The 12,950-nt window shown below is 45.2% G+C and overlaps 1 protein-coding gene across 2 annotated transcripts in view; it reads right to left on the minus strand.

The window, feature by feature from the left end:
* Positions 1-12,821, minus strand: part of ASH1L (ASH1 like histone lysine methyltransferase) — a 51,194-nt gene extending 38,373 nt beyond the window's left edge. For both annotated transcript variants that reach the window (XR_015795536.1, XM_088137291.1), the window contains exons 1-2: positions 12,420-12,821; positions 8,700-9,223 (exon numbers count right to left, since the gene is read on the minus strand). Coding sequence is in view for 1 of the 2 variants with exons in the window: in XM_088137291.1 (XP_087993417.1) it covers positions 8,700-9,125 (426 nt within the window). In the remaining variant the exon portion in view is untranslated. The remainder of the gene's footprint in view (positions 1-8,699; positions 9,224-12,419) is intronic.
* Between the last annotated feature and the right edge of the window lie 129 nt (positions 12,822-12,950).

Genomic DNA, 12,950 nt, shown 5'->3' on the forward strand with positions numbered 1-12,950 from the left:
TGAGATAAGCCACTCTTAGGACTCCTGCTTGTTCAGACGGCGAGCCAAGTCTGAGAAAGCAGCAGATTTCCAAAGGGCGCTCTTCAAACTATGGTTCAGGTGGGATGCTGCCAAAGGGTGCTAACAGCTTTAGTCATTATGTCACACCATCTTTCAATTAGTTTAGAATTGGTGGGCTCCACCTGGCAGGCTTTGATCTCTTCTTAAGCTTCCTTTCTCATCTCACCAAAACTCGCCCTGAATCCCAAATAGGCTCAGTTGCACACTGTAGGCCCTGCTGTGACAGACAAGAGGTAGATGCCTCACGGTCCCACTCTGTTGTTTATCTTGAAAGCTTTTGGTCCCACTCTGTTGTTTATCTTGAAAGCTTTTGGCACCGGGGAGGTTTTGTGGTGGGGGAGAGAGAGAGAGAGAGAGAGAGAGAGAGAGGCGAGTCTGGCATTCAGCCGAGCCTCCTTGCAGTGGCAGCTGCTACGCTATGCAAATTTTCATCAGGGCCCTACAGTTGCAGGCCTGGGACGGTTCTCCTTTCTTCACGCACACATATGGAGCCAGCAGCTGAAGAGACAGCCACAGTCTGCCCTGTGGCACTGGAGTTGAAATGACAAGCCCGTGCACATTCCCAAAATAGGCACCCAGAGTGCTCCGGGCTCCCTTACATGGCCAAAGGGACAACTTTCAAGCTGGCGCCTTGGCCCGGCCCAGCGAGGCACACTCTCAGGGGACAAAACATGACTCTGACTGTGCTCCAGAGCTGGTTTGGTCGGGTTTTGTAATTCTTCTGCAGTGCTATCAGCTGCACTCTCTCAGCCTGTGGCTTTCATTTTCTCCTTCCAAACTTCAGAGGGGCCACGGGCAGGGCAGAAGGTATTATATTTTACTTCCTCTTGTGGCGGTTGGGTGGAGAAGAGGAAGCAGCCTTGGCCATCATTGGCATGGCAACGTCTCTGGAAGTTATACCCAGCCCTCCTGAAAGTCATCAGCCACTCACTCAAGAACCCTTGTCAAAAAGCAGCAGATAGAAACGGGGTGGGGGCGAAGGGGGTGGGACCTGCATATACGGGTTATCATGGAAATCCTGAAGGTCTCTATGCACTCAGGATGCAGTCATCTCTCTCTCTCTCTCTCTCTCTATGGATAGCATAGTGGTTAAAGCGCCACCCTTTGATGCAGGAGACCAGGGTTCAAATCCCTACCTTACCAGTAGGGTTCCTTGGGCAAAGGCCCCCTAATGCTTTACCTACCTACCTCAGATACGAGAATGACACAAACTAAGAATCATGTAGGCTCAGACATCGACCAGATTAACAAGGTCTGTGCCAGATGTTGGGGAACCAGGACAATCTGACAATAGGCGGGCTACTGGAACAAACCATACATGGACGAGACAAGAGATCCTGGAATTGATGGAATGCTACCACAACAGTAAACCGAATGAGAGGAGATATATTAAACATATGAGGAAACTATGGATGGACAGAAGACCTACATCCACACTAACTGAGAAACAGCTAGTTACCAACGCTTCAACACAGTGAAGAGGAAGCTGCTCTCACAACTCGAGACAGGCCAACTACACATTACATATGTAAAGAAGCAACTTTCATCTTCTTTACAGTAGTTACAAACACACTTCATTATCTCTCCTCCCTCTTTAAAGTTGCAACATGGTTCTCTTCTTCCCATGTTTAACCTTTTTTAATCGGCAAACCCCCTAGGATGCAGTCTCAACCTGGCTGCATAGCTGCAATTCATCAGGCGCTCCCTCAAGGGACAGATCTTGACCCACCAAGCTCCAAGTGACTCTAGCTGCAACACTGTTTGCAGTCCGGGCAACTTCCTTTCAAAGCCTAAACTCCAATCCTTCTTAGTGGCTACACTGGAATGCTTGTTCTGCTTCTGACCCTTTTAATCCCAGATTGCTGCCCGAGTCTCATCTTTAGTTAGGCTTGTGTTCCAGCTTTGGAACTGCTTGGGTTGGCTGCAAGTTGCCCACCCTAATCTCCCAGTTCCAGAACCTAAACTTTGCGGAGGCCCAACCTTACAACACCTCTTCTCCATACCAGTAATTATGGTAACTAATTACTTAGATACCTTTCAAAAACAGATTAGAGAAGATAATGGAAAAAAGATCTGTTAATAGTTGACAGGCAAGTAAGCAAATCTCCAAGCAGAAAGAATTTTCTTTGGAGTTCCAGCTACTGACTGGAAATCAAAAAGGCTCTTCTGCTCCCTCAAAGACTGGAACCTCAGCAACAGCCGTCCGACAGGTCGTCCCTGCCCTATCCCTGATGCCAAAGTTGGGAGAAGGTGGAAGATTGTTTGGGAAACTGTATGGCTCTATAAATCACCTCGTTCTCAACCCAAAGGAGCAACTGGGGATTAACAAATCTGACCTATCTTACAAATCTGCCATAAAACATGAGATGACAGCTGTAAAACGGGTAGGCAGTATGGCACCAATTAACAAAGGGTAAGCCTCTTTCTCCACCTAACTTTATGCCTATGTTAGCCATTCAGATTTTAAAACATTTAAATACATCAGCGGGAAGCTGGCATGTTATAAAGCAGTTAGACCAGTCAAGACGGCTCATGAGTCCCTATAGAGATTCTTACAAAATGAAACTGGGGGTGTCTGCAGCATAACAGTTTGTTTCATAACAAAAAAAATGATATGCTGGGTGATGGGACAGATAGGGAGAGTGACGGTTCGGACTGGCTCCTGTACCAGGGCAGCCATTTTGTGAAGACACAATCTTCTCCCGTGGCTGTGCTCTGAAAATTCCAAATGCGTCCACCAGCCCAAAAAGGAGTGCACAGACTGGAAATAAAGTGCTTTTAATTCTGCAAAATGCAATCGTAGCACCTGTGTGTTATTTCTGCAGAATTTCCCGCAAACGGGGACTACTCCTCTCCCTGGAATCCAGGAAAAACTTTATGCAGCTGTCCGGGAACGAGAAGCAAATGAACGGAGACCGTCGTGAGCTTTTGACCGGCATCTGCTTCAACACAACTCTTGACTTATCCCAATGTAGTTCAAATTAGCATTACTGAAGGGTGAGGGTGTGTGTGTGGGGGGGGGGGTGTTGCAGGATTGCTTACTATCAGCACAACATCAGCATGAATGGTGTGAAATCCAGACTGTGCTATTAGGACTGACTCAGAATTTTCCCTGCACAAGTTGTTTTATGCATTACTAAGTAACGCCTTTGGAACCCTTTCTAGGAGAATGGTATTCCTCAGCTGAAGTGTGTTTCGCCTTCTGCTCCTCTTAACCCTGAAACTTCTATGTAGGCTGCTCCATGGATAACCGAGGCAGCCTCAGAATCTAGAACATTTGCAAAAAAAAAAAAAAAACCCTTTAAGGATTAGCTTCTAGCCCAAACCTATGGCCTCTCCCACAACTGGCTTGGAATGTATGGATATGAAACAGGCAGGTAGACATACGAACACACCCTACTGAATGCGCTGTATCTTTGTTAAGTGTTCCAACAGAATGTTGGCTCTAAAGAAAATTCTCACATGGTATTTTTCTCAATAGCTATGAAAGCTGAAGGACAGCCCACGGCGGGGGGGGGGGGCGTTCTGCAGGGTTCACCTGCATTATCCAAGGACGTTGCAGGGACTGAAAAGATACCTGCGTTCAGCAGTTTCTCGGGGAAACAAGGAGCTCTAAGAACAGAAGCAGGTTCCATCTTGTTTCACTGCTTCAACTGCATCACGTTACAGCTGTCAGCGCAGAGCTGGCTGCTGTCACCTTCGGGCCTCCATATCATCCCACAGACCGGAATAGTCTCAACACGGTTTGGCTATAAATAGGTGGAATATTCCAGGGACTCTGTGTTTGCCCATCTGTGCCTAAAGCAACTCGCTGCTCTGCCGTTGCCGCAGCTCCTGGATCGTGATTTCCCAAGGAAGCAAACCCACCAAGCACGGCTGAGCATGTTACTAACGGAGACAAAGGAGGCAAAAAACGGTGAGGCCTTGGTCAGAGGCATTGGTATGCAGACAGCAAGCAGTGGATGTGGGTTGTAATAAAAGCCCAGCCAGGGTGAGCATGTGAGCAATTATGTGCAAGAATCAGATGGGAGACAAATTTTGAGCCTGTTTTGTTCTGGTTTCCTGAAGGGCAAACTTCTAGCCCTTGTGGTTGAAGAACCACACAAGAAGTGCTTCGGCAACCACGTGCTGCCCCGGCTCTCCTCTCCAGGGATTTAATTTGAAACAGGGCCTAGCCCTGGAGTGCCTCTTTCACTGAGAGCACTTCTGAGGACATACAAAGTTCTGTCCCTCAGGAGGAAATCTGAGCAGCCAATATCATCTCCGTGATCAGACTGAGGCACTGTTAGAGAGGGGTACAGCTCGAATCAAGCTTGACCAGGGTAGCTACCAATTTAGAAATAAAAGCAGAGAGAACAGGTTGACTGCAAACCTTTAGGAGAAGCAAGATGACTGTAGCAGTCGACATCTGAAAAAAACGCCTAAGACCTTCAGGATTACACATTTTATTGCTGTACGCTGCCACCTCCAGTAGTAAAAAGCAGGAAGGACAGGAAATAAAAGCAGTCGGTAATTCGTGGACAGCTAGTGCGGTGTAGCGGTCGAGAAGCTGGACTAAGACTATGGAAATCCACATTCAGGCCCGTCCTCAGCCATGGCAGCTTCCTGGCTGACTTGGAGCCAGTTAGTACCTGTAAGCCCGACCCATCTCACGGGATTGTCTCATGGGGACAAGGGGTAAACCAGCCATCTTGAACAGGACATAAAACTTAGTCGTAATAATTTGACCCACCCCGTTCCAACTGTTGTGCATATATACTTGACCAATCATACCAAACAAATAATCCACCCCCAAAATTCCACACAGCATTTGAAAAGCTACTCTAGGTAGGCTTGTATATAAAATCTGGCAAGAACTGATTCTTGTATGGCCCACTTCCTCTCTCCCCTGACCTCTCAGATGCCCACCCTTTACGCTTCTTGATGCACCAGAAGGCTGGGACTTCCTTCCGCGTGGAACACGCTCCCCTCAAAACCGAAAGAGACCTATGCAAATCCATCAAGCTCTGTTGCATCACGCAAGCTCCAGATTCTACTTTTAGCTCCATCGCAGACTTGCTCATCGTTAGCAAATTTCACTTTAGGCAAAACAAATAAATAAATCAAAAGAAGCCCTAGGGATCAATGAATAATTCTGACAAAACTGTTGGACAACTTACTGCCCTATTATGTCACACAAAATCCTCGGCCTGAGGCAGCTTTCTTTTTCCTTAGCATTGTAGGTGCACGCCCGCATTTCTCACACTTCGCAACTTATGCTGCAAATTGCTGCACTTTGCAATTTGGGCATGCATCTTGTAGTGATATGCTGCATAAGTCAGTCTTTTAGCTGTGCTGGGACTACAATCTACATCATGCCAGCGGGGAATGATGAGACTGAAAGCTCCCTATATTTGGACAGCCCATGACAAGGAGAAGGCTTATTATGTCAAGAGATAAAGATTCAGAAGCATTCTGGGTGTTACACTCAAAAGATAATTTCACTTTTAATAAAAGACTCCACTTACGCCAATATCCCCAACTTTAGTATTAAAATTCCTTGTTATTTCTTTTAATAACTTATAAAGCACTTCTAAAAATAGCAAGCAGAGGAAAAAGGGAAGTTGCTGCCCCTGAGGTTCACAACACAGAAAATAAACATTCTGAAAATAGCACGGAAGTGTGAGATGACCAGAACGTTACCTGTGAACCATCCTTTGCAAATAAAGATTTTTTAAAAAAATTATTTAACCTTCCTTTCTTCTTCAAATTTCAACCGTGACCATGGCTGTGATTTAAAGGAGGAAACATCCCGATAAACAGTTTGTTGTGAAGCATCCCTGGAGGAGAAATTTGCTCACCAGAGGGGGCCATACAAATAATGGTAAGTGGTGTGTAGAAAAGAACATTAGAAACTGTAGCATTCTGTTTGGTGAATTTATTCCCCAAGATGCCTGCTTGGTTTCTACTCTTGTTACTCTTTACTTATTTATTATTTCAAATTTGTCACTGCAGAGCGACTTTAGGTATCAACCAACCCTTTTTTTTCCAGGCATATTAGATTTCAGCCTACTAGTTTTATTAACTGTTTGTGTTTGTAATGACTGTCTTCGTGCTTTTCCTAAAATGTCTATGCTAAACACTATGATTTCTCTTTGATAAGGGCTATGCATACGTTCCTTAAATCTGCCTTTCTCCCATACATTTACATGCCAAATCATCACGTAGGAGATACATTTATATGCAATCAACAAGAGGTATCAAGAAAATCACACTGCTAATGTTTTGATCTGATAGACTGTTCTAATTTTAGAAGAGGCCTTCCTCTTAGCAGATGAGTGGGGGAAAAAGACACAATTCCTCTTCTAAAATGGCTCTTGCTATGCAAAAGTACAACCGCTCAGCCAAAACAGACATTGCTCAGGGATAACAGGTGGTGACCATCCAACAACATCTGGAGAATGGTAGGTTTCCTCTCCTTGCTCTGCAAAATAATGAAGAGAAAGACAGACCCCTGTCTCAACAGGTGGGCAGTATAAATATTTATAGAGAATGCTGGACAAAAGAAAAAAGGGATGAATGCAAGTATTTTGCCTTTTCTGACAAAATTCCCATTTTGATGTCGCTATCCTTAAAGGACAAGATATGGATTGGTTCTTTTGGCTGGGGGACTTAGATACTGAAATTGTAACAGCGGAGGAATCGGAGTTTTGCTCCTGCTTTCCTACAATGGCCCGGTTACAGGTACAGAAGATAAATCATTTGGCTAATTTTAGCATAGTTACGTATTGCAGCAGTTTGAAGATTGCCTGCTAGCAGCGCTGGTCCAGCTTATATGGAGAAACGTCAGCTAGAGGCATGAATTATGGAAAGCAATTAAACAAAAACTGTCTACAGAGTCACAAGAAGCTGGTGGGCATATTTTATCAGGTGGTTCATTTCTGGAATTAAAACATCTGGATTTTCTGATATTTTTAGACTCACTAAAAATCACAGAACACTGTCATGTCCTAGCAAAGTTCCCAAAGTATCTTTAAAGCATAAACAATTGCATGGGTTCAAAACTGCTCACACAATTAAGCTGTTTTGAGAAAAGGAACACAAATATATGTATTTTTTAAAAAAATGTATTTTTTTTGTATTTAAAAAAAAAGCTTTTTCCAATGGAGCTGGTTTTGTCATCTATATATACTTGGAATCTAACTTTTCATTTTATACGATCAAAGAATCATTCAAAGCTCAAAGGAACCTGACAATTTAGGAATGCATGGCTCGGACAAAGTCCTCTCACATCTCCAATCTTTATAATGGGAATATTAACTTTTAAAGGACTCTGCAGTAATTTTGAAGTATGAAAAACATTTTAGGCACACAAATGAAAGCATTAGATAAATGCCACCATGGGATTACTTTAACAAAAATAAATTGATGGGCGCTGAAAGCAGGGAGAGATAAACTCTAGTCCAATCAGAAGGTATCACAGACATTTGTTTACCAATATATCTGAAATCCAGGTTTCCAAAGACATGGGTATTTTGGTGAGGCCAGAATGAACATGGGTGGAGTTCTGAAGGTGAACCAATGTCACCTGGGAGAAAGGTCAGAATGGAGTTTTAAACCTTACCACACACATATGCACACTCAGCCTCTACAAGACAATTCCCCATTGACCTTCAAAATACAATGATTGGAATATGGGCTTTCACAATCTCCTGTCCCCAGAGAAATGATCTCTATTGCTAGTCAACTACCAAAAAACTCTTGCAGTTCACAATGAACTGATATACGCTACATCATCCCTGTCTTCTTTACACTACATTTCTCCTCTTACAACTCCCACCTGCTCTAATTCCATATACATACACACTTGCCACTGAGCTCTACAGTTTATGCATCTTATCCGGTGGTCTTTAGGAAACAAACGCGCATCATAAGAAGCATTTGTCTTTAAACTAGGTCTTGTTGCTTGTCAAAACTTATGAGCACAGCAGGGCATGCACACAGTTTATATCAAGAAAAGCGAAATATAAATTTAATAAAGAAAGATTATCTTAGTTCTTCAAGCAGCATGATCATGCTCGTTTGCAGGTGCAACTGGAAAGCATAGACAACTGTCTTTGAGAGACAACTATCAACCATTAATTGCGTTTCTTATCAACCAAACCCTGATCAATTGCCAAGATCTGGGGCTACTTGATCAATGGTTAAGAGCCTGAGCTACAAATCAAGAATCTGTCTGTCTAAATTTCATCTTTCTCCTGAACTTAGCAGGAAATCAGCCTCTTCTCAGGTGCTGCATTTTTATCCACAATACTGGGATAATACCAACCAGCCCTACAATGTTATAAAAACTGCAACAAGATAAATGCTGGGCAAACACATTTAACCCTCAAAATCTCTTCTGTTACTATTGCTAAGAATGGGACTCTTGGAATTACAAAACTGGATTGCAGGTCAGTCTAAAACAGAATATAGAACGAGCGCAGCCAACATCAATTTGGTTTTTAAAGTGAAACAGTTGTGACAAGGGGAGGAGAGAGACTGAAGAGGGAGAAAGAGAAACAGAAAGCCAGTCCTGCATCATTAAAAAAAAACAAAAAACACAGTCCTGAAGCAGATCCTGTACAGCAAACTAGAATTTAAACAGAAGCACAACTCACTTGCTTTGCAGATCCAGGATCGTTCTTCTCCTCACTCATCTTCACAACTTTCTGCACCCTCCTGGGTTGTTTAATAGTGGTTTTTATGGCAGGACGACAGACATAATTCTCCAAATTCTTGGGAGGTTTTTTAGTTCTCTTAGCCTGGAGGCCAATTTTCAGTTTTAAATTCCCTTCTGAAAAGTTTGTTTCCTTCACAGAAAACTGCTGCTGGGCATCTGACAGATTTCCATCCTTGCCAACCCCATCGCTGCCACTCTTCTCACGACTCCTCTTCTTCTCCTCCTCTTCCTCCTTTGCATTACCATCTAGCTCTGTTTCTCTCCTAACTCCTGTTGCACCCGTGGCAACTGTAGAGGGGCTTTTCCCAGAAAACCCTTCAGAACCAGAGCCCAACCCTAACATAGCAGTATTCTGAGGGTCCATCACAGTATGTGCCGTTGCAATGTTTCTCTTCTTAAAAGACAGCAGGCACCCAGTCCATGGGTAGGTCTTCCCAGAAGTTTGTAGCCAACATCTTCTCACTGTTGACAGAAAGACAGCACAGAGAATGATTTTCCTTCAAAGAACAGGGATTCAGAATTATTGTAAGGTAGACCTGAAAAAAAGGGGACTAAAGCTTATGTGTACTCTAGCTTCGCAAATACAAAACATTAGCTTTACACATAAACATGTTAAAAAAACACTTAAAATGTCAAAAAATGCTTAGAGACAAATGTCTTGCCCTCATAATTCTGGAAGTATGCTTTGAGAAGGGGAAGATGCAGGCAACACTCGCATGAAGACCCTCGTGTCCTGCTTTTGTAATTGTTTTCCTCTTTTCTGTTGCACACGTCTACATCTAACTGTTGGTACCGATACTGAAACTGAAGCATGAAACTGAGCAAACTCAGGGAGGCAGTGAAGGACAGGAAGGCCTGGCGCAATATGGTTCATGGAGTCACGAAGAGTCGGACACGACTTAACGACTGATACTGACTTGCTTCTCTTCTACTTAAAGCCAATTTTATTTAGATAGGTATCAATCAGGTTAGCTGTTTTTTTTTTTAATGTATAAACGCCATTGGGAATACAGCTGGAATTATGATGCTGTTTCCAAGTGGTGTATTTGGTAATGCTGTGAAATTTTGGGGGCAGCCCCCCTTCATTCAGTCAGATGGAGATCTGATCTTGCTATTGCCCCCTAGTGGTTTGGTCTTAGAGCACCGACTCTCAGCAGGTGAACCATTCGCTCTGCAACACAAGGAGGAAGGTCCCAGTCTCTAAAAGCCTTCCAGCTGCACACCCACATTCAAAAGCTGTGAGACACTCTCCCTGTCTCTCCTCCATTCTTGATGGCTGAAATAGCTGGGGATTCTGGGAATTTTAGCCCTAATAGTTCAGGAAGACCACAGTTCATAAGAAGACAAGATTAAGGCTGTTTCTGACAGTCTATTAACAGGGAAGTAGCTAAGTTTTATTACATATATTGAACCCCAACTAACAGGATTTCTGGGACAGATGGGCAATCATAACCCATCACATCTGGAATTCCCCAAGCTGGGGAAGGCTGGCTTTTTATTCTGTCCAAAAAAATAAAAAATAAATCAAACTCCGAACAATTCAATAGGAAGTGATACATGGTATGAGTGATAAGTAGCTGTAGATCCAAGGATGATAGGAAAAGGAAAACAAGGAGAATCCTTATACATAATCATAATGATAATAATAACAAAAACAACACCTCTGAGGCTTAAAGTTTTGTTTCAGGGACAAATAGAAGGCAAGCTATTTATTCCCACTAGATGAGAAAAAAGCCACACAGAGTTACCAGCCTTGATAGCTTATTTTATTTCCAAGTAATATAATGAGATGACAGTCCTGCTTTCCCCTCTGGCTGGCCATTGCAGGACATACGATACTGAATGTACTTTTAAGTCTTATACAGCACAGCTTTTCTCCTATTTTTTTATACAGCCCAAAATGATCTGCAAAAAGAACAGGCCCATGGGAGCTTACGTTTTGTGGCTTACTAAAACAAACATTGTTAACAATTTTCATAAAACTGTCTGCTCAGGATCTGCGCCTCTCTCTAGGGCAGTTCTAGACAGGTAACCTGATTGTCAAGAATCTCTTTTGCCATATGGGAGCCAAAGGCTACATTTAAATATAAAATTAGCATGCAAAGCACATGTAATCTGTCATGTGTGATGATCTATTGTGGTGTGTGGACACGCTAGGAAGCAGTGATTGGCTGAGAGTTTTCCAACATTTGTATATCAAACAAAACACGTGTGTGTTTATGCATGAGAGTGTGCACATCGCACACTATGCTACTCCCAACAAATGAAATATATTTTATGCAAGATATATGGCAGCTCTGAGGTAATTCCAAGAAATCAATCTTCAGCATGTACATAGTGATCAAGCTGGGAGCACCCAGCAATAGTTCCTGGAAATCAAGTTTACCTAGCAAACTTCTATCAAAGTTTCCAACTATGGAAATGTGTGGTCAAGAGCCACTCCCACTTTACAATGTTCAACCATCTGAATTCCCATCTTATTGATGACCAAAAAGAATTTTTCTAAATAAATTTACCCAATACCTAGAACTAAAAGTCTACACATAGACACACAAAAGAACAAGCACACACAAATACCTCACAATTAAGAAGAGGAAGACTTCACGCAAAAGCAAGAATTCTGGGATCGTATCAAAACCTCCAGTGTAAACAGTGAGGATCCATCCCATTCAACACTTCCACACCCACTTACCTACGATGAGGCTGCAAGAATCCGACAACACAAACTCCCAACACGAGGGAATCCCACAAGGATTCCATGTGCAAATCCCCCTATTGCAACATACCCCACCTTGCCCTCAAAGCTGTAAAAAACCAAGGACAAGTGTGTGAACAAAATCCCAAAATGCTTCACATGCAAAGTAAAGCTGTGAAGCTGCAACCAACTCAGCCAAACTCCCCCAAAGAAGGTAGCCAGGAAGCCTCCCCACCACACCAACACATGACAAGTCCCCCCCCAAGATCCTTTGCCAGAATAGGGCCCCCCCTTCCCCCAAGTGGAGGTCAAGCAGCTCTCTTAAGCAATCCTCTCTGATATATATATATATATATATATATATATGGGGGAGGGATGTATTGTGCACAGGTATACAGGTATACACCTATGCATATATAAATGCAGATACACTCACATGCACATATATCATTGCAAGTACACTCCCACATGCATGTATCAACGGATGCACACAAACGCACACACATACAAATTACACCCCCCATAAACGGGTGCACACAGACATAATATACTCACAACGTGCGCACACACACACATAATACACGCTCAGATAAAAGTGTGCACACACATCACACACACAGGCAGGCACCTCACACAGCGGGCGTGCTTAGATACCAAACCTGCACTTTGGAACAGCAACAAGCCAAACTGGGGCAAATCCAGGAGCTTCCTCGCGGGTTCCACCCCTTCCCCCCCCAAAAATGGGATTTTCCTCCTTTTTCTTCCTATCCCGCCTCTGCAGGGAGCCCCCTTTCCCCTCCCCACCGCAGCCGAGAGGGGCCTGCGGGCGGGCGAAGCAGGTACTCCCTCCCTCGCCCCGCGAAGTCTGTCAAGGAGCCTCCCCGCCTCGGCCCAGGCAGGGGCCTAGCTGTCAGGGCGGTGGCACGGACCCCGCCGCCGCCTCCCCGGCTGGCCCTCACTCACCGTATCACGGCGAGGCCCGGCTCGGGCGCCTCCGCGCCGCCTCATCCCGCAGGCCGGGCCCCCCGCCCGGATGGCTGCTTGATGCCCGCCCGCCTGCCTGCCTGGCGGTCGGGCGAGGCCAGAGCGAGGGCGGCTCGCGCTCCGGCAGGGGCGGCGGCGGCGGCGGCCCGGGCTCGCTCGCCCCTCACTCCGCGCCGAGGGCGGCCGCGGATCCAAAATGGCGGCAGCGAGAGGGGACGGCGGCGGCGGCGGCGGCCGCTTTGACGACGACGGCAACGGCGGCGGCGGCGGCAGCGACGGCGCTCTTGCCTCAGCGCGCGCGTGCGCGCCCCTGCCTCGCGCTCGAGCGCGCCCTGGCCACGCCCACGCCTCCCTCTGATTTTTTTTAACCCCCCCTCTTCTTCCCTCTCTCAACGCCCCCTGCGCTGGATGTCGCCCTGCCTCCCCGTCTCGGAGGGGAGGGGCGGGGCGCGGGCACCTGCCAATCAACGCCGGGCGCCCGGCGGACGGGCACGCCCCCCAGTCCGGCCG

The sequence above is a fragment of the Python bivittatus genome, unplaced genomic scaffold (genome assembly GCF_059951505.1).
Source record: "Python bivittatus isolate LINGU-HERP-01145 unplaced genomic scaffold, Pbiv_v1 ctg000180_np1212, whole genome shotgun sequence".
In the NCBI taxonomy this organism is placed as follows: Eukaryota; Metazoa; Chordata; class Lepidosauria; order Squamata; family Pythonidae; genus Python; species Python bivittatus.